Source organism: Chrysemys picta, chromosome 12, assembly GCF_011386835.1.
Source record: "Chrysemys picta bellii isolate R12L10 chromosome 12, ASM1138683v2, whole genome shotgun sequence".
Lineage (NCBI taxonomy): Eukaryota > Metazoa > Chordata > Testudines > Emydidae > Chrysemys > Chrysemys picta.
Window position 1 is genome coordinate 43,308,572 of NC_088802.1, and position 27,978 is coordinate 43,336,549.

At 47.9% G+C, this 27,978-nt stretch overlaps 1 protein-coding gene across 4 annotated transcripts; it reads right to left on the reverse strand.

Moving 5' to 3' along the window:
• SLC16A5 (solute carrier family 16 member 5) lies at positions 1 to 27,965 on the reverse strand. Of its 4 annotated transcripts, XM_042841101.2 has the most exons (6): positions 27,781 to 27,955; positions 26,603 to 26,754; positions 22,733 to 22,977; positions 8,134 to 8,277; positions 5,530 to 6,396; positions 1 to 2,426 (listed from the first exon to the last, which is right to left on the reverse strand). In XM_042841101.2, the coding sequence occupies exons 3-6, from the start codon at positions 22,947 to 22,949 to the stop codon at positions 2,185 to 2,187; spliced, it is 1,470 nt and encodes a 489-aa protein (XP_042697035.2). In that variant the 5' UTR covers positions 22,950 to 22,977; positions 26,603 to 26,754; positions 27,781 to 27,955; the 3' UTR covers positions 1 to 2,184. The 4 variants fall into 4 exon arrangements, with proteins under 4 accessions (XP_042697035.2, XP_008162145.2, XP_065418838.1 ...); XM_008163923.4 differs by lacking the exon at positions 26,603 to 26,754 and having other exon boundaries at positions 27,781 to 27,965; XM_065562766.1 differs by lacking the exons at positions 26,603 to 26,754; positions 27,781 to 27,955 and adding an exon at positions 23,285 to 26,503.
• Positions 27,966 to 27,978: the final 13 nt, after the last annotated feature.

Sequence of the window (27,978 nt, forward strand, 5' to 3'; positions counted from 1 at the left end):
TGCTGCCTAGCTCCTTTATTCACAAAAGTTAGAACAGGTCTGAGACTCTCACCCTTCTTATTGGTTTGTTCTGATGGAGGAGAAAAACTGTACATTTCCTTAAGGATCAAAGAGTGCTTATGTATAGCCAAACTGAGTGACAACAGTCCCAGCTGTTTGCTTTGTGGTTGCTGGCCACATAGGCTTTACACAAGTTACTAAATACATATGACTAGAGATAAGACATTTCTTTAAAAGCACATAGCTGCATATAAACATCTCCCAACTGTAATCTTATTTAAGGATATATTTGACAAAGGAAGGCAAAGTGTGTTGGACCGTTGTCAAAAGAGGCACTGCTAGATGGTGGGATCCTCGCAAACCATAATGGTTAGATATGAATGCATTTATAGTCTGGAGGCTCAGCTTTCTAGTGGTTTAATGCATTTGTTTCTAGGCTTGTCAGGTTGGGACCTCATAATCATATCATTCTAACTAGCAGCTGTTTTTTTCATTAGAATTGTAACGTGACTTCAGTATCTGTTATCTTGGCAACCACTAAAGCTAGAAGCCAACGCTTCTACTTTCTGAAAGTATCTTAAATTTCCATCTTTCAAAGGGTTTAAAACATTAATCTCCACCTCCAACGTTCTGTGAGAGATCTGCTGTTAGTCATTTCAGAACTGAAGCAGAATAAAAGCAAAAATGTATTTTATGTGCATTATGATAGCTGGTATCTTGGGCCACATCCAGAGAAGAGTCTAAGCTGGTACAATTATAGCTTCTTCCGTGTTACACCATCTTAGATGTCCTTTAGACTCTTTTCCATTTATATGGGGACAACCCATTTACCAACATGTAACTTACACCCACATTTAGCTTACCCCTCATCTCTGAATTTGGTTCACTAAGGGACCAAAGGGAGTTCAAGCTGGTATAACTCACATGCTAAGGCCACAAAACAGGAATGTAGCAAGAAAGACCACTAACAGTAGTGTATAAGTAAAACTAAATTTCCCCCACACACACCCCGCCCCAATTTCTTCTGACTCTGGCATGTAAATGACACCAGCGTAGACTCCCTTTTATACTGGAAAATGGGTGTCATTAAGTCTGAGAGTCTGAATGAGGAGCTACCCCCATTTACATAAGATGAGGATCTGGCCCTCTGAGTGTAATAGAGTCTAGCTTACCCTGACTCTGAACTTAGTCCAATATCTGGACTAGTGCAATTGCTTTCAGGCCCGGTACATTTTTCAAAGTACTGGTCCTGGACTAGTGCTGAAACAAAAAAATGTCCATCCCTGTATTTGCCACTCATTCTCTCTGTTTCTTAGTGCATTTACACTGGCTGTGAACTGTCAGATTCTTTCTTGCAGTACACCTTGGTAAAGGTGGAGAGGAGAGAGCTTAAGACATCATGGCACAGGCTATAAAATGTAGGCACTTTGAGTCTGTCCAGTTTGATTGGGGCTTTGGATTTGAACCTTTATTTTCCTGAAAATGCCCTTGAAATGCAGGAATGATTTGGTTACTAGCATGTAAAAAATTCATTTGGCCTACACACAACTGATAGGCACTAGCCTGGGTTCTACAACCTGTGTAATATTCCATGCAATATCCGGAGACGGAAGAAAGCAGCAACACATCCCCCAGGAAAGGGGTTTTCCCTGCCCCGCATGGGAGGCAACCAGATGACTTCACTGCAAAGTTAGTCTTTGCTAGGTTGGCATGTCCAGACAAGGCGATTCAGTGGTATTTTAACTCTTCCAGGACTGACTGACTGTCGCTGTGTCAGGAATCATTGTAGTGCATAACCTAATAAATCTTTCCAGTCTTTAAAATTGAAATATATAAAAAATGTACAGCCTTTTTATATTAAAAAAAAAAGTCACTGTCAATTTAATTCTATTAGCTTAAAGTCACACACGTTAAATCACAGAACTACTATCCTTGCCTTATGGGCTTGCACCAGGTATAAGAAGTGCTCCTTGTTCTTTGGCTTTCTGGCTGTTGCAAGGCTTTGGGCTCTGCCTCTGATCTGGATTTCCCATCTGGTATCTGAGGCAGCGCTGCTGAGTAGATGCTCACTGCAGGAGGCAGATGGGTTATTGTGGAAAGCAGGCATTTCCCCCCCCATCTGCCTCCAGTTACGCTACATGTTGCGGTTGTGTGGGCCACAGAATTCTAAGAGTTCCTCTTCGTTCAGATGCTTGTGATGTACATGACGGCAGGAGGGGCTTGTTTTTCAAGCTCTGGGTTAGTTGGCACTTCGGTGTATTGGTAGCTGGAGGGGCTATTGGAGGTTGGCTTCAGAGCCTCTTTCAGTTTGTTCTTTCTGTCTAAAGCACAGAAGCTGAGACCCATGAAGAGCGCAGCTGACACCATGATGAAGCTGGAGGCGTAGAAGACGTAACTGAAGTGGCCAGTTATATCCACCAGAAGACCTGAAAGAGAATCAGGGCTCAGCCAGAGCAAAGCTGCACACCAAAGAATAGTATTTTACATTGATATAGTCCCCAGGGACCCACGCAGTTCCAAACTGCTGCAGACACAGCACTCAGTTCACCCACCACTGAAATGCAGCTGCCTGTGAAGTGGAACAAAGCAGCTGTTTAAGGAGTGCTACCCAGCATGGCAGGACAAAGTGGTGATACCTCTTCCGAGCAGAATGCCAGACTACATGGATGCTGGAAGCTGATATAATCACAGCCTGTGGGCATTGGTCTACACTGCAGCTGGGAGCAAGCCTGGCTAGACAGATTCATGCAGTTATCTTAATTTAGCAGCACGGGATTGGTGGAGGCTCTGGCTAGCGACCTGACGTCAGACTCAGGGCCAGGTGGGTCCAAGCTCAGGGGCTTAGTCCAAGCCTCTACCAGTGCTGCAATGGCCATGCTGCTATTTTTTAGTGCGCTAGCTTGAGCCGATCTGTGCGAGTCTGCCGGGCTGGGAGGCATGCTCCCAGGTGCAGTGTAGACATCCGCTTTGTGGGGGAGGAAGAATGAAGAAATTAACTAAGTAAGGATGTGGCTAGTGCAGGTTGTATGTCCCTGTCCCCCACCCCTGAAATAGCACTTATAGCAAATATTTCTCTGAAATACCCCCAAAAGGGCTTGGTCTGTTTCCTTTCTGAACCAGGCCAATGCTCATTGTCCACACATGGATTAAGTTCTTTGTGTGGTCTTAGGGCTATTAGTACACACAGCTTGGCTCTGCTTTCTGCTGTTGCCATGAATGTTTGCTCCACAAGAGGCCACGTCATTAAAGAAGAGGTGGGGGGCAACCCAGTTTCCATTTCACGCAATACATTTTTGTTTTGTTTCTGCAACGGGTCCCATAACCCTTGCTGCTGATAGTCACCGAATAGTGGAATGTGTTGCCCTGTGAACTCTTGAGAGCAGAGGACAAAGCAAGTAAGATAGCGGTCTGTACAAATTAAGTTGGTTTGGCCTCTATGCTGAAAACACTTTAAAATTGCTCGGTCAGGATGGGGGAACTTTGCAGAGCAACAGATATTAGCTAACCAATTCTCTTAAAGTGCTGTAAAAATATAAAGTCTTCTTGAAGGGTTGTTAGCAATACTAACTATTAAAATGTTGATATTTATTTGCACACAATAAATAACCCTCCCAGAAGCTAGGCATGGAAAGAAAGACTTAGATCAGGCAGTATTCAGCTGGTATGTAAGATGTTCCTATACGCTCGTGCGTGTGTGGTGGGGAGAATTCTGCAGTAATGTTCATTACTTGCATGCATTAAATGCTAACATCTTAATTAATGACACCCTTCGTAAGGATTTCTCCTTGTACTGGTATAAAGTGTCAGCACAAATGCCAAGTGTATAGGTATAAAGAGCAAAAGTAAATATATTCCCACTGTTTTATTAACAGTAATAAGGCTGTGCCCTGCTGCAGCACCTCCCCTCAGAAGATCTCCAAGCAAATAACAAACATGGATGCCATAAGTCTCCGAACACTCCTGGGAGATAGAGACATACAAGAGATATTATCATCCCCTTATTAGAATGGCCCCAGAGTTTGCAGGCCTGCCCTGCTGAACGCTGTGTTCCTGTCACTTACAGGTGGAGCTCCACTTGTACAGTGGGGAATGATACAGTACAAGGCAGTATAAAATAGCATGGACATGTGCCAGATATGTAAAGGGAAGAGGGAAGTGAGGTCAGGGAGAGAAAGGCATCCTGATAAGCCTAAGCAGAGGCAGGCTGGCATTTCACCAGCGTTAGGAGGGTTATAAGGCACGGGGCAGAATGGCATGAGGCTCATACCAGTGCAGCATTAATGGACTGGCTGTCAACTCTTGATTTTTCTGTGGCTGGCATATCCCACCCAAAGTCTCTTCAATCCTACACCATCCTACTCTGATCTAACCACTGGCTGGGCCCCTTTCAGGCCCTTCCACGTGGGGCAACCTGTTCAGGAGATTAAATTCAGCCTTGAAGCAGCAGCACGTTCTGGTTGCTGTCATGCTGAATTGATGACTCTGTACGCAGCTTTATATCTATGGCACCATTGGAGAATATCCGTGTCCTCAGAATCAGTTATTGCTACTTCTGTGCATCCAGCATGCAGGGCTGGCTCCAGGTTTTTTGCCGCCCCAAGCTGCGAAGCGGGGCAGGGGGAAGATAAAGCTGCAATCGGCAGCACTTTGGCGGCAGCTCAGTTGAGCCGCTTAATTCTTCTATGGCGATTTAGTGGCGGGTCCTTCACTCTGGGAGGGACTGAGGGACCCGCTGCTGAAGACCCGGACGAGCTGTCCCTTTTCATTGGCCGCCCCAAGCACCTGTTTCCTTCGCTGGTGCCTGGAGCCGGCACTGCCAGCATGGGCTGCTGCAGAACAACACAAAATTCACTCCCTGGGGTATAGCCACGTCCTCTCCATAGCACACCCAGTTCCTACTGAGTCGGGAGTCAGACCCTAAGCCTGGGATTCATAGTCAGTACCGAGTTTTCCTCTGGATAGTCAGCCATCTGAGTTATTTGCTGGGTTGTACCACAGTACGTTACACAGAAGGGGCAGAGATACTGATAAGACACCTAGGTGAACTCCCACTTTACTGGAGGGGCTCAACACCACTAGGTGTCTCTGTCCTTTCTGCATAGACTATTGCAGTATAACACAAAAAATAACTCCAATGACTATCAAGAGGGAGACTGAGTAAATGGTTCCCATGGTTAATTTATACTGTATTTTCCAGTCTGATTTGTCTAGCTTCAATTTCCAGACATTGGATCTTGTTACACCTTTGACTCCTAGATTGAAGAGCCCTTTATTATTAATCTTTCGTTCCCAATATAGGTGCTTACAGATCATCTTCTCAGCTCTTAAGCCACCTGTGAATACGGGCTGATAACTCCCTTCTGACTCTCCTGTTAATGGTGCTCCCTATCCCATTGCCCATTGGGGTTTGATAGCTCCTCATTCCCTCCCTGTTACATTCCCCAGTGTCTGTCATCAGAGGCCTAATACCCCCTGTCCTTTCCCCACTTTGCTGTCAACGGGTCTCCAATAACGTTTTTGCACTCTCACCTGCGAGTGGGGGTCCGAGGAGGATGGTGACGCTCTCCAGGATGGTGAAGAGGCCTAAGGCACTTGAGAATCTGTCCATCTCCACCACATCCATCAGCACCTGGAAGATCAGTGCCCCAATGCCACTCATGGATATGCTGTAGATGAGGCAGTAGAGGATGAGCACGCTGAAGTCGGCTGAGATGACGCAGATGAGATTGCTGAGCCCGTTGAGCAGTACGGCCAGGCTAAAGAGGTAAATCCGCTTCCTGGTGAAGATATTGAGTCCTGAGAGCAGCCCAGCCATGGGGCGCATGAAGATGTTAATGAAGCCGATGACGGAGATCAGGAGAGCGGCCTTGCGCTCCTCCACCCCGTTCCAGACGGCATAAGGCACCAGGTAGATGAGGGGCAGCACAAAGCCCATCACCATCCAGGCCACTCCAATGGTGTAAATCTGGTAACCTTTGTTTTTGCAGAAGATATCAAAAGCCAGGTACTTCTGCAGCGTCCGCTTGCAAGCAGCAAACCTGGCCTGCTGCGGGGGCTCCACCTGATGAGGGGTGGCTCCGTTGGACATCTGTGCATCTTCAGCTAAGTTGCCTGGCTCCTGTCCAGGGCTGGGCTGCAGCGGTGACCTGGGAGGCCCAAGCTGGACTGGCCTCATCACGGCCCCACAGACACAAGCGTTCAACAGCACCCCGCCAAAGATAAGGAAAGAGTTTCTCCAGCCCATCTCATCCAACAGGTACTGAGAGATCAATGGCCACAGCGTGAGGCCGATGGAGGCACCGGTGGATGCTAGGGCATTGGCCAAAGCCCGTCGGCGTACAAAGTAGTAGCCCAGCACAGTCACTCCTGCCTGGAAGCCAAAACAGGATCCTAGACCTTAAGAAAGAAAGAAAAAAGCAACATCTTATTTCTATACAGTGCTTTTTGGCTGGAAAGATCCCAATGACCCAAGCACCCCTTCTTCCACCACTGAAGTACTTCTCCTTCTGCAGTGCAGGATGTCAGCTCTACAGCAGCACACAGAAATGCTACTTGATAGTTCAGGATGGGAGGTGAAGTTGAATGCTGTACCTAGATGAAGCTGCAGGCAGCCTTCGGCTGAGCGTACATATCTAAACGGAGAGGTGTCCAAGATACCCTATTCTTGCTACAATTGCTATGGGATTGTTAATGACCAGAAGTGGCCAAGACTTCCATTTTACATCTCATGCAGCAGCAGCTCTGTGCCGTCACAACACCATTTTGAGGTATTGGTTCACTAGGGGTTCAGAGAGAAGAGTGATGCTTACTGAATCCTCAACTGTACTAGGGAGTTGTTTGTAGGTCTCCCATCCAAGCATTGACCAATTCTAACCTTGCTTTGCTTGTGAGATCCCATAGGATCAAATCCCAAGGTGAGCTGGCTGCAGAAATTCATTGTTTTATGTTACAAGAGAGCAAGAGTCCAACACCACCTCCATAAGAGCTATTGAGAAGGGGAGAAGTGAACATAAGAATGGCCATACTGGGTCAGACCAAAGATCCATCTAGAATCATAGAACTGGAGGAGACCTTGAGGGGTCATCTAGTCCAGTCCCCTGCACTCGTGGCAGGACTAATTATCTAGACCATTTCTGACAGGTGTTTGTCTAACCTGCTCTTAAAAATCTCCAATGATGGAGATACCACAATCTCTAAAGGTAATTTATTCCAGTGCTTAACCGCTTCCTAATATCCAACCTAAACCTCCCTTGCTGCAATTTAAGACCATTGCTTTTTGTCCTATCCTCAGAGATTAAGAAAAACTATTTTTCTTCCTCCTCCTTGTAACAACCTTTTACATACTTGTACTTGAAAACTGTTATGTCCCCTCTGTCTTTTGTTTTCCAAACTAAACAAACCCAATTTTTCCAATCTTCCCTCTTAGGTCATGTTTTCTAGACCTTTCATAATTTTAGTTGCTCTTCTTTGGACTCTAGCCCAGTATCCTGCCTTCCGACAGTGGCCAATGCCAGATGCTTCAGAGGGAATGAACAGAACAGGTAATCAGCAAGTGATCCGTCCCCTGTTGCTCATTTCCAGCTTCTGGCAAATTCCCATTTTTATTACTTCTGTACGAAACCCCGCCACATTATTATGTTTGTTCTTAGAAAAAAGGTGTCTCCATCCCTCTGTAAATTGGGAGGAGTGAAATGTGGACACACACAATCCATCTGGATAACATTTTCCCCCAACACACCCCATTCCAGTTCCAGTGAAATTAGGGTCTGAAAAATTTGTTGCGCTGTATGCGATATATGCTCCCTCCCCGCTCCTCAAAAATAAATCACCAGCCAGCTTCTAAAAGTGGTAGTCATTTTTTTACTGATTGTCCCCATTTGTGACCCCTAGTCCTGTGTGGCTCACAGGAGAAGCAATTCCCAGGGAACCCAGCTGAACAATGGGTGGAATAAAGGGGAGTGGAGAAGGATACTGGCTATTCAGGACATTAATCCTACTGCGCTGCGATTCTTCTGATCTTTCCTGTTTGTCAGACGGGGGAAGGAACCTATGCACTTATTCCTCCCTGGACACTAGCTACATCCAAATACCAACCATAGTGATTTCTTTTTCATGCCCGAACTTGGTACTCACCAGTAATGAAGCCGGCTGTTATGTAGAGCTGGCTGATGGACTTGGAAAAGGAGCTGGCAACCATGCCCACTCCACTGAGTAGGCCACCGAGCATCACAGTGAACCTGCAGCCAAATCGCTCCACCAAGATGCTGCAGAGGGGCCCTATAAAGCAACCAAACAAGCATCAGGAAGGAATCAAGGATGGACAAGTTGTTCTGTCTTGGGTTTTACCCTAGTGGCTGGAGGAACAAAGCTCCACTTGTTCTGAGTGCACAATATGATTTAGTTTGGAATTCCCCTGTGATTGTCCCTGGTCACACAGGAATAAAACCCAACTCTCCTGATACCGCGCCTCCTGCCCCACCCCCAGCCCCCTGATCTCCTGCTTCTCTTACGTTAGTAAGGGAAAAGACTCCCTTGATCTGATCATCCACTGGCTGTTAGGGTAAGAACAAAAAAAAGATTTCCATGATTCTGTGGGGTAGATTCTGGGTTCAATGGGGGCAGGGGGAAGTTCTTCAAATGGAATTCTGTGTGCACATGGTGTAGATTCTGGGCACGTTCTGGAAGAGGAGAAGAACATGTCCTGGATTTCTGTGCCCACTGGGAATAGATCCTGGGAAGAGCTTTAGCTCCATTTACAGGCCTCTAGGAAGGGAGATGGGACAGAGATGTAATCATGACATTGTGGCTTTTTAAATGTTTTGCAATTAAATCTTACAAACATCTCTGAGCCTCCAGTTCAGTGCCGGGGCTCCCGCAGAAGCTCCATGGGTGCACAGGGGCTGGAGCCGGCCACAGTGATACTCCTAGCCCGCTTCCCACTCCCAGTGCTAGGTTTGCCCCAAGTCCAAAGAGCTTCCAGTTGGCTCCTCGCAGCCCGCTGATCCCCTATAAGAGCAGAGCAAGGGCTGGGGAGGGCTCCTATACTGCAGGAGGGAGGGACATGTGAGGGTGAGGGGGGGATGAGGAGAAGAAGAAGGGATGGAGGAAGAAGGGAAGGGGACAAGTAGGATGCACAGATACTCCAGGTGCTACTGCAGTATAAAGAGGGAGAGAAAATGGTGGAATGAAGCACCCAAGAGAAAGAAACAAGAGGAGTGAAATATGGAGAAAATCCACCCAACTAGAAACAGATGAATTCTTGTGCAAGTGGGCTCAGTTCCCAGAGACTTCCCACTTTGCCCAGGCTGACTTTGTCCTGGAGTCCCTGTCAGTCACAGCTGGGAGGTGCCAGCTCAAGGAGAGCCAATTCAAACCTCAGGAAGTCCAGCAGAGTATTGTACTTGGCAGTAAATTCTGAGACACCCAAACCAGCTTGTCAGACATCAGCCTGGGACATGGAAGATTTGGGTTCCAGCCCAGCTCCGACACAGAATTCTTGTGTAACCCTGGCAAGTCATTTCATTGCTTGAGGCCTCCGTTTCCCCACATGTAAAAGGGGATAGTGCAAATTTCCTCTCTTAGAGGAATGCTGTGGGGGTTAATTTGTTAATGTATGTGAAGTGCCCGGATGCTGCAGGCCTTAAAACGCTTGTACATAAAGCCAGTGAGAGTTTAGAGCTGGGTTCAAACTCTGCAGTGTAGGTTCAAATTCTAATTAAAAGATCACAGCAGCTGTTTAGAAGTTTCTCTTGCTGAATCTAATGACTCTGAGCCTCCAGCAAACCCCTCTTTATACTGTTCCTTCCTCTCTCTCCAGCTCCACTTTCTTCAGCATCAGTTATGGAGCCAGTGCCTGCTGACAGCTCCCTGTTAGTGCTTGGCTGATGGGTCCCACTGGAACCTGAGCAGCTTCCAGCTCCTATCCCTTTGGGTCCTGCTTGAAAACATTTCAGTAAGTGACTCTAAAACCCCGGCAGTCCCAGAGCTCTCCCTAAGGGCCAGCTCAGTGCTCTGCTTCCCGGGAAAGGAGCTGAAAACAACTGCAGGGCTAACCTGGAGGCACTGAGCCAAAGAGATGGAACGGCATTCCGAGCTCTCAGCAGTTGATAGCGAAGTAACAGAGTATCCGATGTTTCAGAAGTCTAGAACTGGGCAACGTTCAACCAGGGCTGAGATTTGCCGCTAAAGAAAAGTCCCGAAACAAGTCAAGGATGGGAGGGAGATAGGAAGTGCCCTTGCAGACGATCATGTAGTAACAAAAGGAGGGACACATTTTTGTCTGCATTAAAGTCAAACCTGTTAGGGTCACAGGCATTTAAGCCGTGGCCCGTGGAGTTCTGCATCTGCCCTGCAATTGCCCTGCCTCGGAGAGTACTAATGCTATGTTGCTGATGCAGCTCCTTACGTCCGGCAAGCCCAACACACTTGAAAATGGGGAGTGAGGGGGAAATGTCATTAGCTCCCCTTTGGGGAGGGAGAAACTGAGTGGTGCAGTGATACAGTGAGAGATGTAGTCACAGAGCCTAATGCTTCAAAGAGGCCAGAGCCCGTGTCTGCTATACATCTCCAGTGGGAGGACTGGGTTTTATTGTTTACATTGCTGGTGAGTTCTGCTAACAAGTGATTTCTGTTCATCTAGCAAGGAAAATATAAGGCACAAGCAGAGGCCACTCTAGCTATAGGCAGACTAGTCTGTTGTAAGGGTGGTAGGGGATGAGGCTGCCCAGGGAGGGGCAGCTATCAGCTGGGGCTCTGGGGAATGGGAAGCAGCCCCCCCCAGCCAGGCTGCCTGTGCAGCACTCCCACCCACTTCCCAATAGCTCCCCACCCCTAGCATGGAAAGGTCACAGCCGCTGAGTGGGCAGGGGGGATCTGGGCTGCTCATTATCCAGGGCTCTACAGGCTGGGAGCTGCCCTCCCCCGGTGTCCTGGTGTCAGACTGTTCCCATCCCACGGGGTCTGTCACCGGGGCCCAGCAACCTCTGCAGCCCCAGCAACCTCTGCAGCCCCAGGCCAGGATCTGGCCCATCAGCCTCCGACCCGGCTGCATGAAGTTCAGGGGAGGGGGTGACAACAGCAGGGGAGGTGCTGGGGCATCTGCCATGAACTCCTAAGAGAGTAGGCGCCGGGGGTGGGAGGGAGGCAGAACACTGAGGTTTTGCCCAGGGCGACCAATTGTCTTGAGCAACTTCTGTGCACAAGCAAGTATGGATGTGTGGTCAGTTAAGTACATGTAAACTTATGCAGTTTTGGAGCACCCCATAGACTCCTGGTAAATTGCCAATCTAGCCCTTGGTATTGCAAATTTGGGTCACTTCTCTTTAGGGCAGGGTAAGAATAGTGGTGACATGCCGGCAAGTTGCCAGAGAGGAACATGCTCCTCCTAGGGTGACCAGACAGCAAATGTGAAAAATCAGGAGGGGGTCAGCAGTAATAGGAGCCTATATAAGAAAAAGACCCAAAAATTCGGACTGTCCCTATAAAATCGGGACATCTGGTCACCCTAGCTCCTCCGTTCAAAGGGCCTGTGTTCTAGTGAAAGAGGAAGTGAAGCTAGAGTTTCCCTTTTGTTCCTAAGAGGAGGCCCAAGGATTTTCAGGTTTTTTGTTTTAATACAGCGTTACATAAGCGAATCTAAAATGGTCACAAGCTTCAGCATCAGCAACTGATCAGAGTGGGGAAAATAGCTTGGCTCATGTTTGTGGCCTAAGGCAATATGCTATTTGAAACAAAATCCACAATTGTCAACCAAACAGCTGAATGTGATTAAAACGAAGGCTGCAGCTGCCTATATTTTGATCTGCTTGAGAAACTTCACCTGGTCGTAGCTGCATTAGAAAAGGTAATCTGCAGGTTCAGCAAACTGAGAGCAGAATTTTATTTCTGAGTGGAGAGCCTAAAGGATGGTGGGTAGGATAGTCAACCCCAAACATGCAGAATTAATGAGTCCAGCCCCCTAAAACCATGAGATTGGGTTAAAAATCATGAGATTAAAAACAAAAAAAAGCATGTTCATTTTTTTCTTTGCCTTTTGGATTCTGAGCCTTTAGAATGCGTTTTCTTCATGTTTTCAAGCTTTTTTCTGCAACTATGAAAGCTAGAGGGGAGTAGCGCTAAAATCGACCTTGCTGGGTCGAATTTGGAGTAGTGCGGACGCAAATCGATGGTATTGGCCTCCGGGAGCTATCCCAGAGTGCTCCATTGTGACCGCTCTGGACAGCACTTTGAATTCCGATGCACTAGCCACTAGGCAGGTACACAGGAAAAACCCCGGGAACTTTTGAATTTCATTTCCTGTTTGGTCAGTGTGAGGAACTCAGCAGTATAGGTGACCATGCAGTCCCCCCAGAATCGTAGAGCGTAGAATGTTTCTACAATCCCCCTATCATCTCCGTCCCTGAGGTTATCGCAGATTAGAAGGCGAAAAAAACGCACTAGTGATGACGTGTTTTCCGAGCTCATGCAGTCCTCCCGCACTGATAGGGCACAGCTTAATGCATGGAGGCATTCAGTGGCAGAGGCCAGGAAAGAATTAAGTGATCGCGAAGAGCGGAGGCAGGACGCGATGCTGAGGCTAATGGGGGAGCAAACGGACATGATGAAGCGTCTGTTGGAGGAGCAAACGGACATGATGAAGCATCTGTTGGAGCTGCAGGAAAGCCAACAAGAGCACAGACCCCCGCTGCATCCACTGTATAACCGCCTCCCCTCCTTCCCATGTTCCATAGCCTCCTCACCCAGACGCCCAAGAACACGGAGGTTGGGGGGAGAGGCTCCGTGCATCCAGCCACTCCACTCCAGAGGATGGCCCAAGCAACAGAAGGCTGTCATTCAAACAATTTGATTTTTAGTGTGGCTACAATAAGCAATGTGGCCTTGTCCTTCCTTCCTCCCTCACCCCACCCGGGCTACCTTGTCAGTTATCTCCTTTTTTTAATTAATAAAGAAAGAATGTATGGTTTCAAAACAACAGTTACTTTGTTTCGAAGGGGGGAGGATGGTTGGCTTACAGGGAATTAAAATCAACAAAGGGGGCAGGTTTGCATCAAGGAGAAACACACACAACTGTCACACCGAAGTCTGGCCAGTCATGAAACTGGTTTTTAAAGCCTCTCTGATGTGCAGCATGCCTTGCTGTGCTCTTCTAATCGCCCTGGTTTCTGGCTGCTCAAAATTGGACGCCAGGCGATTTGCCTCAACCTCCCATCCCGCCATAAACGTCTCCCCCTTACTCTCACAGATATTATGGAGCACACACCAAGCAGCAATAACAATGGGAATGTTGGTTGCGCTGAGGTCTGACCTAGTCAGCAAACAGCGCCAGCGAGCTTTTAAACTTCCAAAGGCACATTCTACCACCATTCTGCACTTGCTCAGCCTATAGTTGAACTGCTCCTTACTACTGTCCAGGCTTCATGAGCCATGGGAGCAAGGGTAGGCTAGGGTAGTTGCGACTGCGCAGTGCTGCCGGCTGGGAGAGCAGCCTGAGGCAGAAGCCTCCAGCTTGCATGATATTCCAGGCAGGACTGAATCTCCATGAGACGAAATTTAAAGAAGAGAATGACCTGGAGTCTCTGGCTCCCATTCAGTTCTCTAAGAGGAGGATAGCCATGTCTGTCCAGGCACTCCGATCGACCTCACCGAGGTCTGCCAGGAGCATCCAGGAGACGTACAACGGCTATCAGTCCTACTGCACCGTCTGCCGCAAAGGCAAGGAGCTGCTGCTGTGTAGCAATGCAGTATCACGTCTGCCAGCAGCACCCAGGAGACGTACGGTGACGGTGAGCTGAGCGGGATCCATGCTTGCCATGGTATGGCGTCTGCACGGGTAACCCAGGAAAAAAGGCGCAAAACGATTGTCTGCCATTGCTTTCACGGAGGGAGGGTGGGAGGGGGGCCTGACAACATGTACCCAAAGCCACCCATGACAATGTTTTTGCCCCATCAAGCACTGGGGACTTAACCCAGAATTCCAATGGGCAGCAGAGACTGCGGGAACTGTGGGATAGCTACTCACAGTGCACTGCTCTGAAAGTCGATGCTAGCCACGGTAGTGAGGACGCACTCCACTGACTTAATGCGCTTAGTGCGGACATACGCAATCGACTGTATAAAATCGGTTTCTAAAAATCGACTTCTATAAAATCGACCTAATTTCGTAGTGTAGACATACCCTTATTGGGACCAGAATCGGATTAGGAGACTCGGAAAATGCAAAGGTATAATGGTGGTGTGCTCCTGCTGAAGAGGCAGCCCATAGCATCCTATACAAGCTGCAGTCTCTGTACTGTTTCCACCTTCCTCTATCTGGTCATCCATTGAAGACCGTTGTGGCTACTGAAGTGGCATTGATGGAAGGTCACAATACACAATACACACTAACACAGGAACAAATCAACATACCCTTAGAGCCCCGACTGGGGTTATTCTATCTACTACCCAAGATCCACAAACCTGGAAATCCTGGATGCCCCATCATCTCTGGAATTGGCACTCTCACTGAAGGACTGTCTGGATATGTGGACTCTCTACTCAGACCCTAGGCCACCAGCACTCCCAGCTATCTCCGTGACACCACTGATTTCCTGAGAAAACTACAATGCATTGGTGATCTTCCAGAAAACACCATCCTAGCCACCGTGGATGTGGAGGCTCTCTACACAAACATCCCACACACAGATGGAATACAAGCTGTCAGGAACAGTATCCCTGATGATGCCACAGCACAATCGGTTGCTGAGCTCTGTGACTTTATCCTCATGCACAATTATTTCAAATTTGGTTATAATGTATACCTCCAGACCAGTGGCACCGCTATAGGCACCCACATGGCCCCACAATATGCCAACATTTTTATGGCTGACCTGGAACAGCGCTTCCTCAGCTCTTGTCCACTCACACCCCTTCTCTACCTATGCTACATTGATGACATTTTCATCATCTGGACCCATGGGAAGGAGACTCTGAAAGAATTCCACCACGATTTCAACAGCTTCCACCCCATCATCAACCTCAGCCTGGACCAATCTACACGGGAGGTCCACTTCCTAGACACCACGGTACAAATAAGTGACGGTCACGTTAACACCACTCTACACCAAAAACCCACCGACCGCCATGCCTACCTCCAGCTTCCATCCTGGACACACCACATGATCCATTGTCTATAGCGCTGAGGTACAACTGCATTTGCTCCAACCCCTCAGACAGAGATCAACACCTACAAGATCTTCACCAAGCATTCTCAAAACTACGATACCCGCACAAGGAAATAAGGAAACAAATCAACAGAGTCAGACATGTACCCAGAAGCCTCCTGCTGCAAGACAAGCCCAAGAAAGAAACCAACAGAACTCCACTGGCCATCACCTACAGTCCTCAGCTAAAACCTCTCCAACGCATCATCAGTGATCCACAACCCATCCTGGACAACGATCCCTCGCTTTCACAGGCCTTGGGAGGCAAGCCAGTCCTCGCCCACAGACAACCCACCAACCTTAAGCATATTCTCACCAGCAACCACACACCGCACCATAGTAACTCTAACTCAGGAACCAATCCATGCAACAAACCTCGATGCCAACTCTGCCCACATATTTATAATAAATAATAATATATGGAGATATACCTATCTCATAGAACTGGAAGGGACCCCGAAAGGTCATTGAGTCCAGCCCCCTGCCTTCACTAGCAGGACCAGCCTTAGAACCTCAGGGTATGTCTACACTATGGGGATGATACCAACATAGCTCCGGCTCCATAGCTATGCTGCTGTAATCCTGCAGTGTAGATGCAGCCTACAGTGACAGGAAGGGTTTTTCCATCGCTGTAGGAACCCTGCTTCCCCAAACATTGTTAGCTAAGTTGAGGGAAGACTGCTTCCATCAACCTCTCTATGTCTACACCAGGGGGTTACGCTGGCATAGCTCCGGTGTTCAGGGTGTAGATTTTTCACGCCGCTGACCAGCATAGCGATGTTGGCCTACATTGTAGGGGTAGAGCAGGGCTTAATCATTGCAACAAGGGTGGAAAAGCACAACAAAAGCCACACACACACACACACAATCTGAGCCTGATTCTCTTCGCACGTTGAGTTCACACCACTTTGACTCCATTGAACACAGTTGCGTTACCCCTGCTTCACACCAGTGTAAGGAAGGCAAAAGCCAGTAACTTTGTACTGTAGCTGTCCCCAGGCTGAACTGGAGAAATACTGACTGGCATGCAGAGTAACCACAACTGGCTCGTAATTTACTGGTTACACAATGTCCTATGAAGTGCCCTGGAGTTAGCCTTCGGAGAGTAAATTTAATTAGCATGAGGCTGGACTTTTGACCAACTTAATGCCTGTGTATGTGACTTTGCACTGGAGTCCTGAACTCCCATGAAACAGTTGTTTGTAGTCAGGAAAATAAGAGCAATGGTATTTCCATCCAGATCCTGTTGGGAACATCCTACTTGGTGCACATCAGGCTAGAGATTGACATTAGTGCTGTGACTGGTCTAAGAAAACCTTTTAAAGCCAGTGGGCCCTGTGCTCTTTCCCACTGATATCAGGAGATACTATGTGCACAGATGGAATGCTCAGCTGTTTCCAGATGCGAGAGGAGAAGGCATCCATTTGTGTCAGGAGAAACCCTTGGTGAGCTCTACGGTCCTGTCTTTATTTTCTTTTTGGAACAACTGTGCCAGAGGGTTGCTTTTCCTGCCAATTCCTGATGCCTCAGGCCCCTCGTTTGCCTTGTCTTACCCCTCATCTCTGTTATGAGGGGTTGATTTTTTCAAAAGCACTCGGCATTGGCCTACTTCTGCTGCGCAACCTGACCCAGACCCAATTACAAGTGTTGGGGTCAGTCGGATGTAATATGCAGAGCATATATTAGGTCTTGGTTCAGGTTAGGTAGCTACTTATCACTGAGGGCTTGTTTACATGAACAATTAGTATGGGGTGAGTTGGGGCAAGAAATTACCCTGCCCTAGCTTTCCAGGGTCTAACCGTCCATGTGCATATGCACCCTGCTGAAGCGCATATGAACAGTTTAACAGGCTTTGATCTAGTCCCGTTTCAAAGATGCAAATGGATAGTTAGACCGTGGCAGGTCAGTGCGGGGTAGATTTACAGCCCAGCTTGCGGCAAACTTTATTGATGTAGACAGCCCTTAGTTTGAAGTGGGTATATTTGGGCTTATTCTATTTCAGGAGGTCGGGTACAAAACAACTCCACACTCTCAGGCTTGGGTTGGGTTCAAGATTGGCTGTAGTCTACTCAGGTTTGGGTTGGGCTTTTAAATTAGGCTGTACTCTGCTCCAATTGAAGTCAATGATAGAGATTCCAGTGGGAGCTGAAAATTCCACCCACTGTGGTCAGCCCCTGAACTCACCTCAGTTACAACCCGGCTTGTTTCAGCTGGGTATGTGTAACAGAGGTAAGTGCAGTTAAGACCCATCTACATCACAACGTGGATTTACATTGTAAATGTGTCTTGTGATATATTTGACCCTTAAGGCCCCATCCATGCTAACTACAACCTTGTTCAAATGCAGTTGCTGCTAGCAGCATTCTAACACCAATTGACTATTGATGAGAGCAATTCTCTTTTGAGAACCAGGATAGACCTAAAGTCACATCCGTACAGCAAGATGTCAGGGGACCATGTTGTAAGATAGGTTGGCATTCTCTGGATAAACATGCCTGAAACGTATAACCATGTTTCTGCCCTGTAAAGAACAGATAATTCCATAACACAGTCTGATCACACCTACACAAACAAGATCAAATTGTATTATAATGCAGTCCCTGCTGCCTTCCAACATGGTAAATTTTAGACTGTCCCCAGAGATCATTTTTACCATGGTTTTATAACATGATTATAACACGAGTGTCAAATCAATAATCCCTACATCCCAATGGGTGGGAAAACCATGCTTGCATGCTAACAACAAATATGTTTAAACGTGGCTCTAGTTAGCACATCTCTGATTCCAGCAGGGACAAAGTATCAGTTACCTAAGTTAGTGGTTTTCAACCTGTGGGCCGCAGACCCTTCGGCATCTGCAGACTGTCTAAGATTACCTCCATTTGAAATTTTTTAGGGGTTCGCAAATGAAAAAAGGTTGAAAACCACTGACCCTAGTTGGAATCTGCTAATTCTAGTAGGGTGGTTGTTTTTGATATATGAATACTTGATTACTTATTAAAAGAAGAACAGGAGGACTTGTGGCACCTTAGAGACTAACAAATTTATTAGAGCATAAGCTTTCGTGGACTACAGCCCACTTCTTCGGATGGGCTGTAGTCCACGAAAGCTTATGCTCTAATAAATTTGTTAGTCTCTAAGGTGCCACAAGTCCTCCTGTTCTTCTTTTTGCGGATACAGACTAACACGGCTGCTACTCTGAAACCTTTGATTACTTATTGCTATTCCAAAGGATGATCATTTTAGTACTGGGCCATATTGTACCCAAAGGGGATTAATTTTAATAAGGAAAAATTTTGAGATTTGCTGCTAACAATCCAACATGCTTCATGCCACTTTCCAAGAACCCAGCTTCTGCGTATGGTAATTGAATAGGCATTTCCTGTACTAAGATTGTTATAATTAGAACTGACACTAAAGGACGTTTGAAATGCTATGGCCTAAATTTTTAGAAGTGACTAGTGATTTTGGGTGAGACACTTTGAAGGGGCCTGACTTTCAGAAAGCGCTAAGTACCTGGCCTCTGGAAATCACGTGTCTCATGTTGGGCACCCAAAATCTCTAGTCACTTTGGAATATTTAGGCCTCTCTGCACGTATCACTCTGCTACAGATACCAGTGCAATCTAGGTGGAGCAGTGTGAACTGATCTAATTCTCCACAGGGCTTTAATAGCAATATCTTTTAAAATGAAATAGTTTCCCATGAGGCTTCTTCTGCACCTGTGCCTTACATTTTTGCGTCCAGCTGTTTCTTCTGAGGTACAAAACTCCTTGGAATGGCTCACCTGGTTGTCAGCCATGTATCGTTCACCCCATTCGGAACAAATCAAACAGCAACCGATTGCTTCTGATGTGGCCTTGGCATCAGCATGACTCAGTGTTATTTTATTTTATTTTTTTAAAGTGTTACCTCTAACCAGAATGGGGTGTGGTGGTATGCGTGTGTAACCAGGAAAACAGTTCAGATGTTGAACCCTTGGCAGCATGCTCTTCTCCTTTCCCCTAATCCCAGCTCAGATAGTCTGTTTACAGAACAATCACAGGAGAGACAGATGGAGAGATACATAGAGAGCTGAGCGAAACACACTCTGTTCCAGGGGGAGTTCTGGAGCCAGCTGGATCCCCCCCCCCCCACCCCCGCCGGTCATAAGAGTCTTGAAATCAAACATGATGGGCCACATTTTAGTTGTCACCCCCTGGGTGTGCAGAGGCCGGGGTGGTGGTGGAGTGGGTTTTCCTTGCACAGCTGTACTATTCTGATCTCTGGTTACACAGGCAGGGGAGTTGCAGTGCTGGCTGTGAGAGGCTGCTGCTAGCTCAGGGAGCATGGTCTGTACAGGAGGTGTAAGGCACTGCTCTTCAGGATTGTGCTACTGGAGGCATCCTACCCCTCTTCTGTTTATAGTACTTATATGGCCCCCTTGCTGAGATATCTCTGCAGCTCCCAACACTCTGGTAAGGTAGGGAGTGCTATTATCCCTGTTTTACAGGTGAGGAACCGAGGCACAGAAAACCCACGTGATTGTCTCAAGGTCACACAAGGAGTCAGTGGCAGAGCCAGGGATTGAATCCAGGTTTTCTGAGCCCTACGGTTGCACCTTAACCACTAGGCCAGTCTTCCTAACTCCTTGTGTTTTGCAGGCGTAGCATTCTCTCACCAGGATTTAAGCCTTTCTAAGAGCAATCCAAATAATCAGACCACTCACTTTCCGTTCTTGAAAAAGTATGTGTACTTATTAATAGCAGAATCCAAAAGTAAGAGATGGAAAAACCTATTAATAACTGACCGGAGTTACTCCCCTCCCACACCTACCAGTGACAGATTGATCCCTGCAGAATATCCCTGAGGGATTTGTTTATCGAGTTCAGTTGCTGGGGCTGCCACTGCTTCCCTCTGGAATTGATTAGTCATTGTGATCTTACTGTTGGGAAATCTTTCCTGACATCAAGCCTACATTTTCCCTTGCACCATTTCTCCCTTTTATGTAATTATTAATCCATGACCATGTCTCAGCTTAAACCATTTTAATTTCTCTTTGAGTTATTTAATCCTCCGAGTCATTTCTGTAGCCAAGATCTGCCAGAATGGGCCAGATGTTTTATGGGTGCAACTCCATTAGGATCACACCAAGAATTAATTTAACCCATTGCCTGTTCTTTTAGCCTCCTCTTACAGGTCAGTTTCCTCAGGCCCTTAGAGAGATACGTTGCACTGATAGACTCCAAAAGTAAGACCAAGGATTTATTTTTGATTCTTAAACATCTCAAGCTTCCTTGGTTTTCTTTTCCTCATGTTACTAAATGGACGGCTGTTCTGCATATGATTTCAGTTTGCTATCTCATGATATTCTTCAGCTAGGTAAAACAGAGGAATAAAGCTAGCACATGTCCTCAGAGTGCTAATGAGATCGTAAACACTCAAGCTTTGGTCTTGTAGTTACCTAGTTACCATGATTCCACCAGAATCCTTTGAGGGGTGTGTGTGTGGGTTTTTTGCATGGCCTATATAGATCAGCTTTACCTGAGTAATATTTCTCTGTGTGTATATCTATCACTATTATATTATTATAGATACACACAGATATAGGCATATATGTGTATATTCTATATCCTGTATGGTATAGTACTATTTCTTATTTTATAGTGGCCACAGGTCAGCTCAGTACCTCGCAGCACAGATAAAAGGACAAAGTCCGTGCCCCAAGGAGCTTACCGTTGTATCTAGATATGATGTAACAAGGGCAACAGAACAACAGGCCGGGGGTGAAGGAAGACGCAGTTGAACAATAGGCAGGGGATGAAGGAAGATGGGCAGAGGTCACGGCAATAAGATGTGAGGGCATGTGAGCAGCACAGTTGGGAAGGGGTTCTAGGGTAAGTATGTACATATAGACAGAATCACTTGGTTGAGTCCCTTCTTGTCCATGTCATGGGAGAAGTGAGTCTTCGGGAGGGAGTTAAAGGGTGGGAGGACTGTTATGGCCCCATAAGATGTAGCTCCAACAAGCCTAGCCCTCAGCTTACACTTGAATAAAGAACTCCTAGCCCTGCACTCTGTAAACCCCACGTGACTTCTAATCCCAGCTTTGTTACTGACTCGCTACATGATGTTGGGCAAATCACTCAACTTTTGCTATCTCAGTTCCTCCATCAGTAAAATGGGGCTCCTAATACTCACCTCCCCGGTGGGCTGTGAGGATTAATTAATTACTAACCACATAGCCCTTTGATCATGTTAAGTGCTGCTAACTGTTGTTAATCTTGTAGCTTTCTTTTTCCCACGGCTCCTCCCCGTCCCTGGCCCCCTGACCCTGGATCAAGTGCGGGTGGCTGTACTCCTTGCACAGCCTGGGAGTGAGCATTTTAATACAAATCGCGTTCCTGAGAAGAAGATCAGCTTTCAGGCCTGGAGTTATACAAGTAAGTAGCGAGGGTTGTGACTGGGGCTATATGTGGCACAGCTGCCTGCCTGGTGACCGTTGCACAGCATCACTTCTCTGTTTCCAAAAAGACTCCCAGCAACAATGCTCAGGCATTTGGTTACAGGCACAGCCAGAGCCATGGTGGAATCTGCACCCCTGCTCCAGGGACAGAGCTCAGAGTCCCCAGAGGTTTCAAGCCCTGGAGCTCTACTGAGGCAGCAGCTCCAGCACAGCCAAAGGCTGAACCCAAAGAGCATTTAGGGGCTAAGGAGCCAAACCAGTGAGCTAGAGGAAACAGAGCATTGGCTCTGCTGTGCCAAGTATCAGCCAGAGCTCACATTGTCATTATATGGCTCAAGTCATCCCAGGTTTATGCCGGCTTCCACTGACCCATCCCAGGCTGCTGGGCCCCCAGCAGTGGAAAGTCCGCCAGCCTGTGGTGGCACAAGATGTTCACAACTTCCCCTCCACTAGGAGCCTCCTCCCCCCCCCCCCCCGAACAGCAGGGGAACCTCCAAAGTGGGCAACACTGGTTGGGAAATCATGTCCAGTAAGCGCACCCTGCTCCAGCCTCTGTTGGTGTGGCTCCTAGGAAGCACACGGCAGAAACTAAAGCAGCCTTCACTTAGAAAAGATACCAAACACCCCTTATACCTCCCTTCTGAGCAGGGATGAAACTGGCCCATTCTCTGTAGCTTATATCTCTTTCATAGTTCAGAGATAAAGGTCCCCTGACCAGTATGAACTGAGTCTGACCATGGTCTTCTCCAGCTCTAACTTCTTTGGTTCTATGAAGCTCTGAGTCAGCCCAGCTCCATTAAACTCTTTCACTGATCTAACTGGCTGCTGCCTGGGTTTTGCGTCACAGCCCAAAGAGTTGCTTTTAACACCATCATTTTGTATTTGAGGATCTAGACTATATGGGTCTAGCAAAAGCATCTCAGCATCCTTTTAAACATGGAGGGCAAAGTTGTCCCATTGCACATGCAGGGTACATTGTATACAGGGTACATACTCTCTGGGGACATTGTAAAGGCCCATTAGTAATGAACCCTGTGCACTGGCTTAGCCAGGAGAGGAAGCTGAAGGCAGCTACTTGGCATCGTACTCACCACCTGCGTGCAGCACTGCTGTCATGATGGACGGGAACCATGACGTCTCACTGTTGGTGGCTTGGAACTCACGCTGCAGGTCTGTGAAGAAGACCCCAGCGCAAGAGGAGAAGCTCAGCGTTAGCCCCTGAAGCAGCACAGTGGCCAACAAGACCATCCAGGCCCATCCCCGGTCCTGAGTGTTGGAGATTCCATGCGCAGCTCCTCCTCTGGACATTTCCACTTCTACCTCCTTCCAAGCCAACCTGTTTGAAAAATCAGCTCCGCTATCATATGGTAGCACTTGGAGCAATGCAAGGAAGGTCACAGCACAGACACCTGCTCTCTCTGGCCAGGAGAACCTATGCCTGCTAAGCCTTGCATTACGCTGCTCAGAACACCTTCCCGTCTTTCACCACAGGATCCTGGCACCAAAGTGCCTGGGAAACCAGCCTCCTTCCCCTTTTATTTCACAAGAGGCTGAACCTGTCCAGGTACAGTCCTGAACACGCCCCCTTTGAGGTATGAATTGGTCTTACCCAGCTCCCTCCCAGAGCTTGTTTTCCCTTTCACCTGCTTTCAGCGCATGGAGTCCCCTTGCTGAGGATAGCTAAGGTCATAAAATCCTCATGCTAAGGAGGGAAGGAAGCTCATGCAAATACCAACAGTAATAAAAATTATATATAGCACTGCTGAGTAGGACAAGCAGCGCTGGGCACCTCTGTGCAGCTCCTGCCTGTTCCTAGCTACAATTCAAGCTGCAAATCATGATCGTTAAAGTCTTTAACAGCTTGGGATTTGGTAATCTCGGAGACGCCTCTCACTCCACCCTGTCTTGGCTGTGGGAGACTCTTGGTGGTGGTTCCCAGGGTTGATCTCTCTGGGTCCTGCAGTATGAAATGTTCAGCGGAGAGCCACTCCTCCCCTGCAGAAAGTGTACTCTTTGGCTGCCTGCCAGGCTCCATGTGCTGTGACCTTCAGGGCACAGTGCAATGCTGAACACTGATACAGGGCTTTTCACCTGTGGATCTCAAAGCACTGTTCAAAGGCTGGTCAGTATCGCTATCCCCACGTCACAGATGGGGAAACTGAAACAAAGAGAGGGAATGTGTGTGACTTTACCCAGGGTCCCACAGGGAGACCTTGGCAAAACCAGGAATGTAATGTAGGTCTCCTGACTCCCAGCTGGAGGTTCTAGCCCCTAGGCCATACTGCCTTCTTGTAATAAATAGTGATCTGGTTTAGCTGTTGGTTGAGGATTTATTTGTATTTCTGTAAAATAACCTTGTGATTGCTACCGTGTCTAAAGTCAGCAGCTCCACCCTTTAATGCTACTCCTCAGGGACAGTTTTATGTTAAAATTTTTTTTTGTTTTTAAATCAATTCATGGAATAATCTACTCTAGCTCAGCATTTCAAGTCTCCCCCCCCCCTTACTTTAGATAACTGAGTCTGTATTAAACACCAGGCTGGTACCAGAATAGCCATTCTATAAATTAATATGACTAATGTGTGTGTATATACTGGATGGGCAAGTTCACTCTCTATTATTAAACATTTATATTACAGTAGCAACTAAAAGCCCTGCTTGAATCTGAGGCCCTGTTGTGCTGGGCAGTGTGTTCACAAACAGATAGTCCTTGCCCTGGAGCCCAGACAGTCTAAAAGAGAGACAAGCAGATGAAGGCTTTGGTGTGGAGACATAACATACAAGCGAACATGGGGATGATTGGTACAGTTTAATTCTTTGTACACTGTGGCCGGGCACAGATAATGCTACTGACTAGTTCATGGGCTTTCCCTCTGGTGTGATCAGATCACTCTGTATTAACTGGCTCATGGTCTAATCACTCTGTATTAACTGGCTCATGGCCTAAAGACTGTCCCCCGGAGTCACAGACCCAAACAAAGACAGCAACCCAGAACATTGCAGTTCAACTTGTCTTTGTTCCCGATTGCACAGCTCAGACTGTTTTGTCCAGCTAATGATCCCTGCTACCCCCAGTTCCACCAGATTTCCTATTTATGCTCATTCACGGCCTACTAATTAATCACTCATTACAATGCACACCTGCTGTAGCTTTCAACCACCTTCTCCACCTACTGTACATCATTACAGGCCAAGTTTCCCTCCTCAGCAATCTGATTCACTGGTTTGTCTGCCCATGTGCCTCTCCCTGAAATAAATGCCGAGACATCCTGCTTGTAACAGACCGACTAATGCAAGGAATGCCAGTAATCTCAGTGTCATGCCAGCTGCTTTTTGCCTGAACAAAGGTAAATGGAAGCAAGCTCATTCTGGTGCCAATTTACCTGGCTCTGCCAAGTGGAACAACAAAAGAAACGCAGCTGTACAAAGCCTTGTATTAACTCTCCCTATGGTAATTAAGTGATCACAGCAGCACATTAGGACCACATGAATTGCTGTACTAGAAATCTATCTAGTCCAGTATTCTGTGTCTCGTTAGAGAAAAGTGCAAGAAACCCTTTGTAATTCACCTGGTCACCTGTGGAATGCTACAGCAGATGGCAGTAATCTCTCCTGACCACAGCTGGGGTTCATCTTAAGCCCCTCTGAAGCACAAAGGGCAGCTATCCCCTGTAATATTACTAGCCTTGTGTAAGAGCAGAATCTGGTTTTAGCAGTGTGTCTCATGCTTTGTTAAAGGTGTTTCTTAGTGTGTGAATTTAGTGCTTCTGGAAGATGCTGGATTAACAGTCCTGGACACTGACGATGCCTTTCTGCATCTACACCAGAGGCAGCAGTTCCTTCACATTGCCTATCCGTTACGGTTCAATGTTGGGACCACTACTGAGGCTAGTTGGTCTCCGTGGCCGAGTCAATCTTGGGCCAGTCGAGGTTACCAATATTAGTGATTTTTAAAAATGTATTTTGGATACCTCTCCACTGGGGCTTGAACTGAGACCCAGCAAATCCCTTCCACATAAGCTATTGAACAGCCATCAGAGGAGACCAGTTCTCAGTCACTGAGGGATTCCTCATCCTTACTGAATTTGAACCTTTCTCCCCATTGCTAATTCCCCATGCCATCCAGTCTCTTGTCTGTTCCTTTTCTGAAACGGACTGAACTCTTAGCTAGACTGGAAGGTGAGCTGACAGCCAATTGAAGGGTCAAATGCCAAGAGTCCCAAAGGCGTGGGGCTCAGTAGACCACAGCTTGTTTTCTTTGTAGCCAAAACGGCTGGAACTGTAGCCACTGAAATCCAGCCCCTCTTCCCCTGGGGGGAATGTTGCATTCTCAGACACTCTTTTGCATTGTTACGTAACACATGCTCTAAGGATAACTAAAAAGCTTGTGCAAACTTTTTGTTTCTAATTTTGTGGTCTCATATCCATAACAACATAGGTTCAGAATGAAATTTACAAATACCTCCATGTGCTAGGTACTGTATCTCTGAGAGGCAAATAAGTGACTGCTACAAACAATGCCCTTGTTAGTAACAGATGTGCAAATACAAATACATAGGGACAAAGCTTCTCATGTTACTCCAGCCTGTATGGCCAGCTAGACAGGATATGCTGTAACATGATGTAAAATGCTTCATCATTTTACCCCTGTGGTTAGAATATTGTCCACTCTGGCCCATTCTTATTTGACAAAGTTCTTTCTTTCTGTAGGGCCTGATTCTGATCCCATTAAAGTCAACGAGAGTTGACTGGCATTAACTGGAGCAGGATCAAGCCGATCATTACTTGATTTTCTTAGGTAGGAGACAGCAGGCCCTAGTAGTTAGTGCTCATGACTGAACATGAAGAGATCTGGGTTCCAGAGCCAGCTCTGCCACTTTGCTGACCTTATGATCCCACCGGTTGACCGCTCTGTGCCTCAGTTTCCCCATCTGTAAAATGGGGTTAACTCTATGTACACACCTGGAGGTCTTTTTTTGAAGCTGCTCAGCTGTGGCCCTTTGATGACCAGTTTATGGCAGCTAAGATGGTGGAACAGTGCTGCCACTTGTGGGAACACAGGGGTCCGGGAGAGCAGCATTGGTGGTGAAGGTTTGAGTCCCTTGTTTTCTGTGCTAGTGGGCCAGGAGAGACAAGGCAGGAAAAGATTTGGTGTAAGGCGAAACCCAGAGTTGAGATGGCTAGTTCCATTGCTTTTGCCTTCAGTTATCCCTGGGGAGGCTGGGCGGTCAGCACATAAGGATCCAGCCTTCTCTCCACAGCCTTTAATGTTGGGTCAATGGTTGGAAGAGTGCCCCATCCATGACTTAGTCAGGAGGGATGAGGCCCTCACTTTGTGGGCATTACCCAAACCTGGCTGGAGGACCAGATTTGGCACCCTGTGATAATTCTACCCAAGATCTCTAGTGCCAGGGGTGTTTCTGGTTTCCTTGCTGAGTCGGGGGCATGGGAGGGGATCAGGGCCGTCTAGTTTGATAGAGGAGAGTTTTCAGTGAGACTTTGGAGCCCAGTGGCAGCTCTGTTTGGAGCTTTGCCCAAAGGGTCCATAGGGGCTTTAGGACAGAGGGGTCCAAACTCTGGCAGGAGGCTGTTTACCTCCACCAGGCAGTCCCTGCCCAAAGCCCTGGCTGCAGTCCCTGCTGACTGTCCCACATCTCTTGGGGGGCAGTGCCCTGGGCCAGGCCCAGTTCCAAGGCACCAACCAGCAGGCAGACAGGGCTCCCGCCTTCAGCCTGCTGGGGGGATGCCCCGGAGAGCAGCGCCCTGGGCTGAACCCAGCCTGCCCTCCCCCCGGCCCAGCAGCAGGGGGGTGACACTGCCGGCTACCGCTGCGAGACAGCTGCCCAGCAAATCGCCCCCGACCCCTACTCCTTCCCTCTCCGGCTGGGTCGCTGAGCGCAGCGCCGGGCACCCCCGAGTGAGGCACCGCAGAGCGCCGGGTCTGAGCCGCCCGGGGAGTGGGATCCCAGCTGGGGCCCCTGCCCTCTTGTTAGCGGGACAGTAACCGTGAGACACCTCGTCGCGGAGCGCCCAGCCGTGGGAGCCGGGCTCCCTTCCACTCTCTGGCTGTGCAGGACTCAGAGCTCTCCTGCGGCTGGCCGCCCCCTTCCTTCCCTCCCTCCCCTGCCCGCTCCGCTTACCTGTTCACACGGGCGCCTCCATCCGGAGTAACTCCCACCCAGAGCCCGGGGAGGGAGCGAAAGAAGAAGGGGAGCGCTCCGAGGGCATCCGCGGCTCTCTTCTGCTTCTTCCCCCGGTCCTCTTCCTGAAAGGGCCGTGCTGGCGTCCCTTCTTCGCCCTGCGAGGGAGGAGACAGGGCGGATGCAAGCCAACGGAGC

Excerpts from the sequence above, each read along its gene's own strand:
- SLC16A5 (XM_065562766.1), bottom strand. The coding sequence starts at position 23,331 with ATGACCTTAGCTATCCTCAGCAAGGGGACTCCATGCGCTGAAAGCAG. Across the intron at positions 8,278-22,732 it reads AGCAGTGCTGCACGCAGGTG|GGCCCCTCTGCAGCATCTTG; the intron begins GTGAGTACGATG and ends GTTGCTTTATAG. Across the intron at positions 2,427-5,529 it reads CCTCGGACCCCCACTCGCAG|GTCTTCTGGTGGATATAACT; the intron begins GTGAGAGTGCAA and ends ATTCTCTTTCAG.